Source organism: Sander lucioperca, chromosome 6 (assembly GCF_008315115.2).
Source record: "Sander lucioperca isolate FBNREF2018 chromosome 6, SLUC_FBN_1.2, whole genome shotgun sequence".
In the NCBI taxonomy this organism is placed as follows: Eukaryota; Metazoa; Chordata; class Actinopteri; order Perciformes; family Percidae; genus Sander; species Sander lucioperca.
This window is the reverse complement of record NC_050178.1, coordinates 33,456,728-33,474,390: the sequence shown is the minus strand read 5'-3', so window position 1 is coordinate 33,474,390 and position 17,663 is coordinate 33,456,728. Positions and strand designations below refer to the sequence as shown.

The window sequence follows — 17,663 nt, the reverse complement described above, 5'->3', positions numbered from 1 at the left end:
TGGACAAAATAACGGATATGAGAAAACTGTATATTATTGTGGCAAATTCAACAAGTTCTAATTTAATCGTCAAAATATAGCAAATAAATCCCAAATACCATTAGCTGTAACCGTTTCTACACACTCCGCCCCCTACAGCTCAACTCTGTTGAGTTGTTCCTTTTCGCGCACTTCAGAGTAGACATTTCCAACAGTTCGTGAACGCAGCGTATCTCCTGACTGGATAGCAGCATGGAAAGAAAAGGTAACGCTGTAACTTACTACAAAATGCTTTTTACACGTAGTACTTGAAACACTTAGGCGTTTCTTCAAGACATTTCTCACTGGCAAATTAATTCTCATAGTGATTTTAACAACTGTAACAAGCCGCGTAACAGTTGATGAAAAGTAAAAGTGGACCATGCGCTCTGCTGTGTGTGTATGTTAACAGTATGCTAGCTCTAGCTAAGGTTTGTCAGACTAACGTTAGCATCTGATCGTGTCAAGTATGCGCCAAAACTTTTATCCAGGTTAGAGTACAAAATAAGCTACATTGTCCCCAACAAAACTATAAACAAATTGACCAGGGCTCGGCATGATAATAGACAAAACCTGTATGATATTGGCAGTCAAAATCACCAAGTTACTGTTAGCAGCTAACGTTAACTTAAAATACCTCTTCTATGGGGCAACACACCACAAAGGCCGGTTTACTAGCTTTTTAGAGGAGTTTACGCCAGCTAACTTAGCAACCTGCTAGCTACTCACAGTTGCTATTGTAACCCTTAGCTATGAGGTTTTGTTTTTTTTTTACACCTGCAGCCCCGGAACACTAACACAACTACTGGGTTCGCTAATCACGAAATAGCCATAATAGCTTCAAGAAACAAAACGTTGTCGTGTTTGGAAAAAAACAGCGAGGTATCGAGTTAAGCATGTGTACTGTTTTCTCTCTACTTTTAGTACTCGCAATGCAAGCAAGGAAGAAAAAGACAAGGCCCAGGAAACCTGGCAAAAAGTAAGTTTTTTTTCATGTCCTATCACAGTTTACTCTCTCTGTTCCGGAAACACAAAGCAGGAGGCTCACTCATGAGAACACTGCGCACCTGCAATTTCTCACTTGGCTGTAAACTTGGCAACGTTGTGATTTGGAGTTGTCCCACTTGGTGGATGCAGCATCACAACGTATCTGCAACCATGTGTGACTTGCAACCCCATTATATTATCATTTAAAGTATTATTTTAATAAAAGAACTATACAAAGTACATAATAGACATTGAAGTACTCAAGTATTGTATTATGGATGGTAAGGAAGTAATTTTTTTGTTTTGTTTTTTAACATTATTTCAAAAAGTAGATTACAAAGGTTCAGTCATTGCAATATATATACAAATAAAATGCAAGAATATATACAAATAATATAATATCAAGGTAAAAATGAAAATAATAAACTAAACAAAAGGAAATAAAGATACAAAGAGGACAGACTTCCAAAAATCATTAATAATGTAGACAGCAGGAGTATTTAAACAAATAAATTGGAGTAGACATCAGATTAATATAGCTTTCTTATTGGATACCGACTTAAGAGACTCAAAGTACATGTCAAATTCAACCTGGAATAGTTTGAAGCATGGTTTTGAACTAGAAAAGTTTGCCTTATGAATATGAAACTTACCTAATAAAATAAAGAGATTTACAATATTACATAACTTTCTATCTTTACTTTCAAAATAAGTAATAATATGTTTCCCTTCAAGTGTGATTGAATGTTTTGTTTTAGATACCATATAATCTTCAAAGCTATTCCAAAATGCAGTACAAAATGAACAACCATAAAAAAGATGGGTTAACGACTCTCGTTCTGTTTTACAAAAACTACAATAGTTATCAACAGGCATGAATTTCGAGACAAAGGTTTGTAGGGTATATATTATGCAATATTTTCAAATGTAATTCCCTAACTTTATTTGTGATCCAATATCTAAAGGGAACAAGCCACGCCCTAAGCCAGTTAACATCAGTAAAATGAGAATTCCAGAAAAATTTCCCACGAGGTGTTATTTTCTTTAAATTTAGAAAGCATTTTCTAATGTGCTTATTAGTACAAGTGCTGCTCATAATATCCATACCATTTATATAAAGAGTAAAATTAAAACCAGTAACTTCATTTTGTTTTTTATAACTTTTCATTAATTCTAATATGCCACTAGGTATAGATTTGAAAACTGAATTATATTCCTTGAACGTTATTGGGAATGCCTTCTCTCTGAGAAAAGATTCATAATTAAGTAATTGACCATTACAATCAAAAAGATCTTTTACGAAGATAATATCTCTATTGATCCATTTTTGCAAATAGAGTGACTTGTTTCCCCTAGTGAAGCATTCATTATTCCATAAGATAGACTTGTGTGGAGAAAAGTTGTGAGAAGGACACAGCTTCCAGGCCAAAAGAGCTTGTTGATAAAATTGGGATAGTTTTAACGGCAATCTTGTAATATTGTAGTTACATTTCAGTACAAATTTAAGACCTCCTACACTATTAAAAATGTTATTGGGGATAAAGTACCATAAAGACTCTGGTGCTATCAAACATTCCTTCAACCATTTCACCTTAAAGGTGTAATTCAAGTCCAAAAAGTCCAGAAGTTCAAATCCACCTTCATCCTTACAGCCAGAGAGCACCGCTTATTTTAGATGATGGTGTCTGTTTTTCCATACAAAATTCGTAAATATGGAATTTATGTCTTTTACATGTTGAATCATGGACATTAAGAGAGAGGGCATGGTAGACAGATCTTGAAATCCCTTCTGCTTTAGTCCAAAGAATCCTACCTAGAATAGAAATGTCTCTTTGAAGCCGTAAATTCAGTATTGTTTTAGTTTTCTTCAATTTAGACGAAAAATTTAGTTGTTGACGTTCCTTGTGGTCCTTGCAGATATGAATACCTAAATATTTTACACATTTCTTAACAGGTATATTAAACATTTTATCCTCTTCAGTCTGATACAGACATAAAACACAGTACAGGAAATCTTTTTGTGGTATTTGGATATAATATCACAGAACTATCAATATTTTTATAAAACATTTCAACTGTAGGTATAAAATTTTGTCCGAAATCAAAAATTTGAAGTGCTTTGAGTAAAAAATAGTGTTCTACCGTATCAAATGCTTTATAAAAATCAAGAAATACAATCAGTGCATCAATATTGATGTTATCAGAATAGTCCAGCAGGTCGAGAACAAGTTAATTGTCTAATTTGAAAACCAAGATTATCCATCTGCCCTCATTTGAGATCACTGATTCAACTACAGTATATCTCCTTTAAAATTGTTAAGGAGAATGGCGAGACCTGCAGATTGTTGAGAGGCATGACAAAAATAACATTTATCACCCCATTGAGCACTCAAAAAATTTCACATCACTGTCCACGGAATGAGTCTCTTGTAAAAAATATCAAATCAGCATTATTTCGTCTACTGAACAAAAAAATGGATTTCCTTTTGGTGCTGTCACGTATACCCCTGACATTAAAAGATATTCTTTTTAAGGAACTAAAAGGGAAGTCTGTCATAATGAAGGAAAAAAGAGAAAAATCTGAACTGGATGTCTGTTAAGGTTATAGGAACTAGTTAAGGAAAGGATACTCTGAAATAGGGAATATCAGAGATTAACTCACCGTCAAGTGGGAAGCTCTGAACATGAGTACCTCAATTAACTCCTAAAATATTCTTATTTTAACTAGTGGAGTGAACATATTGCCCTTTTGAATTGTATACAGGGAGAACAAAATTACCCCTTAAGATTGGGTGGCATATTTAACTTAAACATTTTACCTCACATTATGGGAAGTTTAGCAAGTTAAGCAGTGTGAACATTTTATCTCATATTAATGGAAATATAACAAGTTACGCAGTGTGTCTCACGCCGTTAATGATGGCGGCAGGACCCTGCCATTTAGTTTTCTTTCCATCGGCGTGTGCTTGCTTCTCAAGAGGCCAAAGTTTATTTCTGCACTATCTCTCCTGTTGGGTTAGAACCTCAGTCATCCGAAGGTTCTTTCTCTTCATGACATCAGCGTTGAGGGAAGCTCGCCATAGTTTTAATCTAAGGGCCCTGACACACCAACCAGACGGGCCGACCGTCGGCAGAAAAGCCAGTCGGACTGATCATTCGGGTCCCGAGGTCCAAAAAATGCCTCAGAACACACTGAGGCGACGCCGACTTGAGCATACGCTCTGCGCGTGCGCGAAACGTAATACGTCTCCATAGCAGCAGGCGGCACTGCTCTGTATTGTTTCCATTAACAGTCTGATTATTTACCAGAAAATGAGAACCGGCAGCTGATTGGACGAACGCGTCACGTGGTTCTTTTTTCTCCGGAAATACACAGCCAGACTGTCATGGCGGCTTGTTCAGAATACGATCTCATATTGTACTAAAATAGTTCACCGAAACGTGTTTCTGAAAACATTTTAAGCGAGAAATAGGCCGTGCAGTTGCTGAATCTGTCTTCATTTCAGATTGACAAAGGTCAGTTTAAAAGATTTTCGTCAGATTTTGAGCGGCTCATCCGCTCCCCATTTCCGGGTGAGTCCCGACTGCCCTGTCCCCGACTGAACATGTCGGGTCGGCCCAACGACCGACGGCACGGGACACACCGAACAGACTCGAGTCACGGACCTCGCCAGACGGTCCGACGGCCGATTATCGGGCTGGTGTGTCTTCTCTCTAAAGGTGCGCATGGTAAACTGAATGATGATGGGACGTGTGCTTTTATCCTCTCTCGAGCGTCCGACCCTGTGCACAGTGTCCACCATGAATCCAAGCTTGCTCTTTTCATCTGGGATGATTTCAGCAATAATCTCTAGCACCTCCTTCCTCACATCCTCGTTGCTGCTTTCTGGGAGATTCAGAAGGCGGAGATCCCATCTCCTACTGTACCGCTCCGATTCTTCTTGTTTCTCCCTCAAGGTTGTCATCTGGTCATTCATCTTCTTCACTGTGTCATCAGTTCCTTTCCACTGGATTTCCAGCCCTTTCACATTTTCCTGCACTCTAGCAATCTCAGCTGTGTTTTTCATTACCGTTTCTTCAAAGTTCAAAAAACGGTCATTCAAGCCATTAATGGCTTTTAGGATGTCAGCATTTGATACCGTTTCCTCTTCTTTGGTGCAGACCTTCTTGGGATTTGGACTTTTCGTGGGAGTATCAGGAAGAGGTGTACATAAACCAGAGAACGAATTATCAACATCTATATCCATTATCAGGCCTCCCTTTCTCACATTCTTGGCATCTCTCTTTGACATCTTGACACACGTATCCTGGCTGTTAGCAAAACTTTTGCTAACAGCTAACAGTTTGTAAGCTAGTTGCTACTTCACAAAGTTTGACCAGTAAAAGTCCTTTTGTTCGGGCGAAAGAACTTACTAGATGCAAGAGCAACGTTTCACTCCTTCGTTTATCGATTTATTTTCAGTAATTCGATTTAAACCATTGGTACTCAGTCTCGGAGCTCAGAATAAGACGTCTACATAGGTCGCCATCTTGGACAAAACCCCGTAAGGAAGTAATTTAATCCTATTTAAAAGCATGTTGATGCTGTCAAGTAGTTTGAGTGCTTATTTGCCATAACAGGAGCCATTTTCCAAAGTACTGACAATAGTTCCCTAAAGTGGCCTTGAGTTGACATAATAAAAGATTTTTTTCCCCCTTAATATATAAGTAGGCACACATGATGTACCATAAAACGTAACCCATCAAATAAAAATATGATTCTTTTAGAGCTGCAAAGATGAATCGATTAATCGATTAGTTGTCAACTCTTAAATTAATCGCCAACTATTTTGATAATCGATTAGTCGGTTTGAGTAATTTTTTTTTAAGACAAAAGTAAAAATTCTTTGATTCCAGCTTCTTAAATGTGAATGTTTTCTTCTTTCCTCTATGACAGTAAACTGAATGTCTTTGAATTGTGGACAAAACGAGACATTTGAGGATGTCATTTTGGGCTTTTGGGAAACACTGATCCAAATTTTCACCATTTTCTGACATTTTATTGACCAAACAACTAATCGAATAATCGAGAAAATAATCAACAGATTAATCGACTATGGAAATAATCGTTAGTGGCAGCCCTAGATTCTTTAGTCTTTTAACAGATGTTGAGACACCAGGAGAGCAGGGGTATTTCTCTTTTATGCAGATTGGATTAAAAAGCCTGTGTAAATAATGCAAATGACCTCAAGGCACAACAACAAATCTTTGGAATTTGCTATTGCGATATGAACTAAATCAATTTAAACATTACAACTCCCCAGTTAATGGCAAAAGGGGGCTTTATTTCACTCTGTGTATAATTGAGGCAGAGTTAATCTAGCGATGTCTGTAAAATGTCAAATAGGGCTACAACGGAAAATGACATAAAAATGCAGTTTTCAGCCTCTCAAATATCAAGATTTCTGGCTTTTCTCTGTTTTATGATATTGGCGTTTTCACACCTGTAGTTCGTTTGCTTTGGTCCGAATCAGTTGGTGAGTTTGTAAACTTGGGGCGATTTGCCCTCGGTTTGGTTTGGTTTCACACCTGGAAAAATCCAAGCGTACCAAAATGCGCCATTACAAATCGCGCAAGAACGTCCACTCCTCTTATTGGTCGGATGTATCTGGGGGCGGGAGCAAGAAAGTAAACACAGGAAGAAGGTTCTGTGTATGTATTTCTTGCATCTCCATGGTCAAACCAGCTCATTTCATCATCAGATCACGTACTCACCACAAACGAACCGCTCCAGAGTTCGATTGAAAACCTACCGAGACCACCTCTTCAAGCAGGTCTCGGTACGCTTGTTTGGTCCGCTTTTGGTGCGCACCCGAGCGCGATTGCCGCGTTCTCACCTGCCCTGACGAACTGCACCAGCGGGACAAACGAACTATAGTGCGATTCAACCGAACTAAACGAGGCAGGTGTGAAAACGCCCTTAATATCTTTGGTTTTTGGACTGACAAAAGACATTTAAAGTGCCCATATTATGAAAAAATCACTTTTTCTGGGATTTGGGGTGTTATGTTGTGTCTCTGGTGCTTCCACACACATACAAACTTTGAAAAAAATCCACCCATGCTGTTTAGAGTGAGATACGGTTTCTGAATGTGTCCTGCCTTCAGTCTCTGGGTGAGCTGTTCAAAATCGGCACGGCTTGTGATGTCACAAGCCGAAACAAGCAGGCTAACCGCAACCATTAGCTCGTAGCTTTAGCGTTAGCATGCTAACGCTAACGCTAACGCTAGCATGCTACCTCGTTCTCAATAGCAAAGCACTGCTATAACACACACAAGTTCACCATAATCTACAAAATAACTACTTACATGTGCGCCCTCATTTAGAAGTCTCCCAGCTAACCCTGCCTTGTAACTGACCGAAGTTGTAGAAACAGCCTTTCTTTTACTGTCTATGGAGCTAGCTAGCTGACATGATCTACATCTGAGCTACTGGGCATGTGCAGTGCAATCAAAGATAGTACAGAAGAAGAAGAAGAAAAGAGGTCTCACTCTGTAGCTAAAACAGAGACCAGGTGAAAAGAGGAGCTGCAGCAGTGAGAGAGAGCGGTGCAGGACAACTAAAATATGGTGTTTTTAGAAAATTAAACCATGTAAACCTATTCTGGTACAACCTTAAAATACAATATGAACCTGAAAATGAGCATAATATGGCTGCTTTAAAGAAATCACCTTGGACTTTGAGAGAAAAAAAGGGACAAGCATTTTCCCCAATTTTCTGATTTTTTTTTTTTTTTTTTTTGGACCAAATGATTGATTAATTTAGAAAATAATCTGCATATTAATTGATAATGAAAATAATAGTTAGTTGCAGCCCTAATATCAAATGCTATATATCTGTCAAAAGCTACTGCTATAATGGGCCTTTCAGACACAACATGGTGCTATGGAGCTATGCACATCAGTGCACATCTACCGCACACTGCGCCCAAAGTTAAACCAGGTTGAACTTTAAGCATGGCGGTAGCTGCTGCTGCATCGTGCAAAACGTTGTGGTAATAATGGGTTTTAGAGAGCAGCGGTGCCGTTGCCGCCTTTAGTCTGTAAGGCCCATAACAGTGACATATGTAAGGGATAATGCAGAGCGAGTCGGTCATTATTGTGTATTTTAACCCCGTCAGGGTGATGCCTGAAGGGGTTTAATATGCAATAATGACTGACTCGCTCTACATTATCTCGCTTATTACACAGCTACTCATACACAGGTTACCCGCTGATGACGCCTGTGTCCCGGTCGGGACGGTAAACTTTACTTCACCCATTCGCCCTTCTTCCTCCCCACTTCTCCTCTTTACATGTCATGAGACTCAACCTTCGCCTGTGGGTGCTCCACTAAATTTTCCATTTCACTCCTTAGGAGCAAGCCACATACTAAACATACCTCCATGCTTTGATCCCTCTCAAAGGTTTTACCCATCTCCCTCCTCTCTACCACCATGCCAGTCCACCTACCTCTTTTTTTTTATTGAAAGCTATTATTTTTTTTGCTTTGTTGCTCAACAATCTCGACAGTTGTCTCTTGGCAAATGAGGGGATTAATCTCTTGGCCAAAGCTAATGCTTTTTTAATAACTGCATGGCTTGATGCAGCAGCCTCATCAGATCCAAAATTAATACTCAAAGCTGGGGGGGTTAGTCTCTCCAGCTGTTAATACTGTAGGCTAGGGTTTTAAAGTACCGCCACTGCCTCCATGAGCTGTCACAGCAACTGCTGCTGCTCCAACTACTGCTAACAGTGTTGATATACAGGCCAAACTACATTAACTAACCCCACCGTTGTTTTTAGGACATCAGCATGCACCTGTCTCCTTTACCCTACACAGCAGTATCTTTGCCCCTCTCCCCTCTTGACAGTGATGCTGTGCAAGAATTTACACTTGGAAATGCATGATTTCTGTTAATAACCACCAAGCAAGTGGCGAGCATACAAGTATAAATACCCCCCCCTCTCTCTTTTTCCTTTGCACCCATTATACTCCTTCCCTCCCACTCTTGTGTCATTTGCTCTGTTGTGGCTGCTGTGCTGCTGAGAGGACGCAGCAGCCACTGTTCAGTCGAAGGGAGAGGAGAGCAGACCTGGTACCACACCTAGCTTTTAAAGTGCAACTTGCCTTTTCCTCTGGGTCATGTGGCTCCTGGACTGGATCTTCTCCATCAATACAGCTGTGGTGAAGCTAGCCAGCGGTCTCACATGCAAGTGAGTGGTGCAATAAGTCTCATGTTTGTGTTTGTGTATGAGAGAGAGGAAGCAATATTGATAGAAAGAGATGTAAAACTCAGACTTTGCTTGTGTCTGTACTTCTTGTTGAATCTGTGATGATGAAGATGGGAGTTCAGTGAGTAGTGTTTTGGTGTGTGCGCCAGATGCCAGTTTACACAGAGTTTGGCTGACTTATTGATGGGCTGATCCATTTTTAAAAATTACGAAGCAGATTCTGACTGTTGCTGCTCTGTGAGGTACCTGAATACCTGCTCATGTTTGGCTTGGTGTGTGTGCAAGTGAGCGAGAACAGGACTAATGATGTACCTGGTTGATTTGTGCTGCCATCTTTTTAAAAAAAAGCTTATCGCCCACCCATTGTTACTCTTTATTACTGCATTACAATATCATACTTTATTTTGCAATAACTGGTTTCTCCAACTTTCTGTAATTTTAGGATTACATGTGCACTCGGGAGACTGAACAGGAATAGCCAGCATTGCAGAGTATTTACCCACACATCTGCACTCATATTGTATTTTGCTCTTATCTCTCCCTTTTCTCTCCCTCCATAGCTGCAGTTCATTACATAATCTTTTATCATCGGCAGCCCATTACACCTCTGTGTCTCTCCTATTTTCTCTAGTGCTCTCTGTCCTCACCCTGCAGATGAACCACTATCCTTATAAATATACATAGGCCTATATGTGTCGATTGTAAATAAGCGGTGCGTCGCTTCAGGCCATGAAGAAGATGTTGGCATTTTAGCTTTTTGTGCCGAGAGATTTGTTTTTGTGAACTAAAACCCTGGTGCTGTAGTTCTTTCTCTAAGTATGTCATGCAGTATCTGCCTGGAAATAAAAAGAAAAAAATGTCTCTTGCATGAGACTGTGTGCATTGCACCCTCGGTACAATTACCTAGTGCTGCTTTTTCATTCTGCTGCCCAGGCACTTGTCATTGATTTTGTCTGGAGGGAGGGGAGGAGGAGAGGAGGACGTACACTTTTTGGCCACACTCCATCCCCAAGAGCTCTTTCCAACTCTGTGCCCTTGTTTATTTTACTGTAGAGATCTGATAGGGCTGGATGGGTGGAAGCAATACAACCAAGAGAAACCAGGAGACACTGACACACTGTCATGTCAGATGTGTGCACAGGAGTGATGGAGATGTCAAGTGGTTGTGGCTCTGTATTAGATTTCAGGCCTCGTTGGCACAATCACTGGCCCGTACGGAAATGTGGCTCAGGCTGCAGTTAAACAGATAATTTCTTAGGCTCTTTGTGTGTAAAACAGTTTCAGCCTCAGCTTATAAAAAAGGTTTAACATGTAAAAGTATGACCAGTTTTGTTAAAGCATAGCAGGGACTTTGGTAGTGGAGTCTTTGTTGTTGGCCTAAAATCTAGACTTTAGCCCGAGACGCTCAGGCCCTTGCACAGCCCTTGTCCGACAGCTTATCAGAATTCTCGGCCCTAGTCCGACTAGAGCCTGTGTTGTTTTTCCTCTCTCCTCCCTATAACGCAGCCTATACTACTGTTGCAGCCATTAAAATAGTTCAGTTTAATTTTTAATGGCAAAATGGTTATATTTTGTTTTAATTCTTTAAGTTAATTTAGAAAACAGTTTGGAGCATTTTTTTGGTTTGCAGTGAATTGACCATATGTTTAATCAGTTTAGCCTCTCAAATCAAAACTTGACTTGCCTCCAATAAATGTCCATAGATTTAAAAACACTTCAAGCTAATTTAAACATTTATTACCACCAGCGCAGTAAAAAGGCATTTTTGACACGCTGAGGCAGGCTGCTGCTCGCAACGGCAGGCTATACAGTCTAAACAAATAATAATACAGAAAACATGCAGGTTGTCTTACCTTACACCTAGGCTATGCATCAAAAACCAAGGCTTCACCACAGAACATGGCCAATCCCAAGTCCCACCCCAAAAAGAAAAACGAGGCAGCCTCCTAACGCTACGGCCAGAAGCACAGTCTCTTACAGAGCATCGTGGAGAAAAAACACAGAATCCACAGTGAAGGGTTTTAGTACAGTCCTCCTTTCTTCTATAACTCTTCTAGCTGCGCTGAAGTCATGTTAGCTGCTATTGATCACTTTGTACATGGCATCAGTAAACTGGTCTTGGGTGTAATGTGGATATTTACAATGAATTAAGTAGAGATGTACCGATTGACCAGCCTGTGACCAGAAGGTCCGTCTGAAATATGCCGATTTTATGCCGGTCAAATGCTGTAAATAAATAACATTGTAAAGGCTACCATACACAATGCATAGGAATTATATATAGGCTAGCAAATAATAACAATAAACCCACTATTAATTACATTATCTTAATGCAGTGTAATTACTGTAGCATGTAAATAATGCACATAACATACAAACGTGAGCAAGGGCGTTCAACAATCGCCATTATATCGAATCAACAGCCATGTGCAACCTAGCTAGCAGGTGAAGAACACAAACAACGAAATCACCAGCTAACAATGAACTGACAACATAAGTTATACGACTTACAGTTCTCAAGGACGCGCACACACGCGATCTCCACTGGCTAGATATCCTCCGGACTGCGAGTCTCTTTTTTTTTTTTTTCTCTCTCATTTTTCCGCCGGAATGTGCGCATGCTCGCTCGCGGTGTGCAGCACGTGTCTGTGCTGTTCTTCGACATTGCACTCTTAACAATCACTGCTTATAGACTGTTTAGTTTGCTAAAAATGTCACATTTTTTTGTTGGATATTGGATGTGAAAAGAAGGAAATGGTTCTTCCATAACATTGCACTTTAGATGTGTGTGAATTTCCCACACCAGGAGTAATTCATATAGTTCTATTTTATAGCGATCGATATCTGTTCAAAAAATGTTCTATGTAAAATGTTCTATTAAAGAAAAGATAGAAAAAAGATATTTGTGTGCTGTAAAGTGGTTAGAAAAAATGAAATCAGAATCGGCCTAAATCGGTATCTGCAGGTCAAACTCGATGAAAAATCGGAATCGGCCTAGAAAATTGGAATTGGTGCATCTCTAGAATTAAGATAATGAAACTGAATGTAGGATTACAAAGGTAGATTTTTAGCATTGCGTACATTTGGACAATGGACCGGATTGACCAAATACTGTAGTTCCCACAGTGCACCAGAGCATGTCTGCACCTGCACACGTCGGCCATTTGGTGCACAGGTGTTTCTCATCTGCTGAAGCTGAGGAACACTCCATCCTCCTACTACGCGAGCCCCGTTTCTGTGTAAAGTAGAGTTTTTCCTGCGTGTCTCTACGACGTGGAACGTTAGACAGCCAATCACAAGCATTATTAGATCTTGGTAAAAGCATGCTGCATGCTTATTGGCTCACTGACGCTGATGAGATTTACTCCTTAGGTATTGAAATTGGGTATTGAATGACGAGGCATTTTTCCATACTTAGGATAGTTTAGAGGCGATTCAGTCGGTGCCTAAAAAGTATTACGTTTGGTGCCCAGCCCTACTTAACACACACACACCTCCTCTCTCTTTTTCTTTCTCTCTCACCGTACACTTGTGTGGGCTGCAGCTGCCGCTGTGTGCGCAACATGCATGGCTGTGACACTGTTTGCACTGTGTGCGCGAAACATGATGCATGTGTGCCGAAGACGACGGCTCCATGGATGTATAATAATAACGGCTCATCCAGATGCTCTCTACATTGTTTTTACGGTCATATGCTTAGTATAGGCGCTGCGCCAAAATGCTAAGGCGCTGTGCCTAAGACGTATACAATGGCAGGGAAAACCCTGATCACTATATAAATGAAGTCACAACAGTGATTCAGTTGCGAGGGTGGTCAAACACTTGGGCACATGCCTCTGGTGGTTGGGAGTTGTCCTCTGTGCAACCAGGGTTTGTGTACAGATGGAAAAACAAAACGTCTTTTAAAATAAATGAATAACTGCAACCTCATTTTCCCCCAGTAATTGTTTTGTCGATTTTGACATATGTTAATAATGAATCTAGTTTCATTGTCTCAAGCATGGAATTATACTGTTGTGGGTTCCGTGCTGATTCCTTTTCTACATCTAGGGGTTCAACTAATCTTGATTGTGAAGCAGAAACGCCTAACATGGGCCACCTAGCCCATGAGGAGCAAACACTGCTGGAGCATAATGCCTGTGCAACAAAAATACTGAGTAACATTGCTGTTTCAGTGCAAAAAAAAAAGATGAGTGAAACATTGTTGGTATGGCAGGCGTACCAGATTGTGGGGGTGATGATGGACAGACTGACAGAGAGGGGAAAGACGAATGGTGTTGTTTTGGTCAGACAAGGAGGAGGGGTGGGGGCTGATGTCGTCCCTCACCTGCAATGCAGTGCTGGGCTACATCACCCAATCATCCCCCAGCTGTCAGTGAAGGGGGCCGGGCCAGCGGCTCACGACAGCCAAGGAGAGTTCTCGGTCAGAGAGAGAGAGAGAGAGCGAGAGAGACAGTGAGTGTGTGGGAGAAAAAGTGAGCGAGAGATTCAGCGAGCGTGCTCCAGGACTTAGCCTCAGTGTTCAGCCTGCAGCAGAGCCTCCACATTTCTCCTCGTCTTCCTCTGCTCTCTGCACTTGTCTTCCCACCACTCTTTCCTCTTCTTTCCCCTCTTCTCATTCTGCTTGCCCCCCCCCCCCCCCCCTTCCTCTACAATCTCTGCTTTTTCGGTCATCGGCACTGATCGCGCTCTCCTTCTCCACTCTACTTTTCACTCTCCATCCCTTCCCTTCTTTTGGTCCTCTTTTTTTCTTTCTCGTGGCGGATGGAGTAAAAGGGTTTTGCTTTTAACAACTCCACTCTCCTGTCCTCCCTCCATCACGTCCCATGGGCATCCGTGCATCTTGCAGGTAAGAGTGGGGTGTGTGTGTGTGAGTGTGAGAGAGAGTGTGGGCAGGTGGGACAACCATAGGCAGTTTGAGGTTGTCTTGAAACAGCTCCAGGTGTTATGAGTGTTGCAGAAGTCCTTGAAGTAGCCTGCGTTTTGTTCATGTTCTTGTTGTCTGGCCATCAGGGGGCATTAAACTGTCTCTGTCCAACTGTCGTACCGCAGTGATTAAAAAAAACTAGAATGCACGATCTGGAAAGGCACAATCTACTGTCCTTTGGAAATAAATGTGAGAATGCTTGTGTTGGGTTCGAAATGTAATTTGTTATGTCATGCATATTTGCTAAACATTTCTCCCTTATACATTATCTCTCATAGACATTGTCCCTGTAACCTCTACCATTCTGTCCTTCGATCGCTTTCTGCTCCCTACTTAACTAAAAAAAAGTGTTGATTTTGGCAGCTAGGTTATAATTAGATTTAGTCCTGGGATCAAAGGTCCATGTGTCAAGTTTTTTTTTTTTTTTTTTTTTTATACTTAAAGCTAGGGCTGGGTGATAGGGAGAAAATCAGATATCATGACATTCTTGACCAAATACCTCAATATCGATATTGCGGCGATATTCTAAGGTTGACAATTGGTGCTCTAACAAAATATCTTCACACTTAGATTTTCGATAAATAATCATCAGTAATGTGGACATAATGTCCAAGTGGGGAAAAGGCAAATAATAGAACAGCTAGAACAGTCTGGTAAGTTCAGAAAAGTACATCACTTTACTGTAATGCAGCCTTTAAAACCAGTAAAAGACAACACTTATGTAATTTCACAATATTACGATATCCAAAATCTAAGACGATATATCTAGTCCCATATCACGATATCGATATATTGCCCAGTCCTACTTAATCCTTAATATGTGCAAGGGATTTAAGCTGACAGAAACTCAGTTTAGTCATAGCTACCAAGCACCATGATCAACATTTTAGTCTATTTTTAGTCCTAGGAAAACACTTGAGATTTTAGTCTTGTTTTTGTCTTTTCAGGGGAGCTCAGGTGCAAAGCACAATGGGGAAAAAAACAGCCAACATTCAATGACATGGATGCATGATTCTTTGTCAAAACTACATGTCAATGGTCTCATCTAAGGATGCACCATATTGGATTTTGGCCAGTATTCGATATGCCGATATTTTTAAATTCATTCTGGTCGATATGATATATATACATCTTTTTTTAATTTCATTTCACAAGTCTCTCCTATACTACTTTTTTCAAGTGTATACCTTTAATGAAAGTCCAGTTTAACTCTCATCTGTGAAAAAGTTTTGATCAAATCAATAACTAAGGAACATAAAACAAAATATCCTGTTTAGAATTTATGACTAATCAGGGATTTCCCTGGGTTGGTGAGGGAGAGATCACTAAAGCATAACTTGGGAGGAGTGGCTTGTCACTAAAATGAGAATAGCTGGTCCACCTTAAAGCCAGCCAACTTTAAGTTAGTGAGCCCGAGCTGAAGTTGTAGCTAGCTCCGTGGCTAAACCTAAATCCTTCACTTTCTTTAACCAGCACCTAGCATGCAAGACACAGAAACTGCGCTGCTACGTTATCAGCTACTGTATAGTGTTACTGCTAACTTCATCAATGATACACCTCCTTCTTTCTCTTCATCTCTACCACACTCTTGCTAGCGTGTGGGAGGCAGCTGCCACTGTTTACGTTTATGCTGACAGTAGCTTGCTCCTGATATTGTTTATGAACTTCTGGATGGTGGTTCTTAATATGAGTGATCAAATTGGCGGTGTTGAAGGATTTGACACGGCATCAAGTATTGCATAGTGCACTCGCGTTTCTTCTTTTTTCACTGTGAAAAACGTCCAGACCACGGACATTGCTTAGTCTTCACTTTAGCATCACAAACTCCACATGGCCACGTATTTTATTTTTAAATAAGTGCTGCGTGTTGGATTCACTTCATGCCGATGTGAAAAGTGGTTCATGTGTTTTTTGAAAAGTTACTGATAAGTATTTAACAAAACTTTAAAGTGTTAAATTGGGTCTGGATATAACGTCACTCAGTCTGGGTCACCAATTAGTGATGCCTGCTCCAAATCTCGTGTGTCTTTGAGTATTTGAGATTAGAGCTGTCAGTCTTCCTCTATAATACCATTCAAATTTCATTTGCAGCCTGTTATTAATATGTACTACACTACTCAGGCTTATGCATTGTCAATGCCACTATAAGCATGTGGTTGTTGTTACACGTTCTGTCCACTAGAGGGACTTCCAACAGCCTGGCCTTGAAGGGGACCTACGTCATGGCGCATTGCATTTCTGGCACGCTGCTCTCTGTTTACATTATTTTCCACCACGCACACAGCGACAAACACAAATCAGCAGAGAACTCTGTAATGAAACGTTATCTAACAAGTGTAGTGAAGTGGCTCTGTGGTAAACAGTGCTCGGTTAGCACAATTACCATGTTAGAAAGCGCAGCCGAAATGATTTGTCATAAAGTAAAGTAACAACTGTGTTAGCCACGGTGCTAACGGCATTGATAACTAGCTAAGCCAAACAGTGCTGTCACTACTATTATAGTGATTTATAAGCAACCTGTTTCTTGAAGATTGTTTCGTTACTGAGAATACAGCTGTAAGAAGGTAATGTATGAAGTCGATGCTAACTCTGACAGCTGTAGGGCAGCTAACATTAACTTTAGCTGTCTCCATGGAGCTCCCAGCTAAGCTCCTATAACTCGCGACACAGTTAGGAAACCAGAACGAGCTAACTATTGATAACATTAGCATTTTGGCTCGGTGGATGTCGATTTTAAAGTCATGTTAAAACTATTTCCCACCCTTCTTCCGATTTCCAGCCGCAGCCTGTCACTCCCCCCGTACTAACTTTACTCGATACATAACGTTAGCTCACAATGCCTTGGGTTTCTCACTCCCGTAACTTTTTGTTCATCAGAAGTGACATGAGAAGACGGAGATTAGTTAATGTTAGCCTACCTATTTATAAAAAATACATTCGAATAGTATTGATTTTTTTACTATTCGAATTATATTCGACTTTCGGAATTCGATCCAACAACACAGACACAGAAAGCATGAGAGGGAATGGAGAATTGTCTTTCCCTTTTGAAGCAATGGGGATAAGGGATGAGAGTAGACTGACCTAGCCAATGTTTAAATATATTTGTACACTTTGTGGCTGCGAGTAAATGAATACATGTAGTGATGTTCCGCCTTTGCTACACAGTGTGTCTGGAGGCCTCACATTTTTTTAAGTAAATGTGATACAGTTAAAGGTGCTGTAGGTAGTAGAGGTGTGAATCTTCACTGATCTTTCGATTACGATTATCATGTCTTTGATTCGATATCTCGATGCATCACGATGCGCCAAATACATTTTTCTATTAAAGCCATATAGGATATTTAATTCATAGCTTTTCAAGCTTCAAAAAACAAAACATTCTGCAGTGCTCTGATACTAAATAAATTGGATACATAAAACTACAGCACTGAGCACACGGCACTTCCTGAATGTGCAAAACATAATAGAATATGTAA

General features: G+C 40.4%; 1 protein-coding gene across 3 annotated transcripts in view; it reads left to right on the top strand.

Annotated features, from left to right (window-relative positions):
• Positions 1 to 122: 122 nt before the first annotated feature.
• srpk1b (SRSF protein kinase 1b) overlaps positions 123 to 17,663 on the top strand; it is a 31,734-nt gene continuing 14,193 nt past the window's right edge. The window contains exons 1-2 of one of the 3 annotated variants that reach the window (XM_031323844.2): positions 123 to 244; positions 943 to 997. In XM_031323844.2, the coding sequence (XP_031179704.1) occupies positions 232 to 244; positions 943 to 997 (68 nt within the window). In that variant the 5' untranslated portion in view covers positions 123 to 231. Of the gene's footprint in view, positions 245 to 942; positions 998 to 9,153; positions 9,240 to 13,803; positions 14,107 to 17,663 lie in introns of those variants that run through there. The other 2 variants (XM_031323839.2, XM_031323854.2) reach the window with 2 other exon arrangements.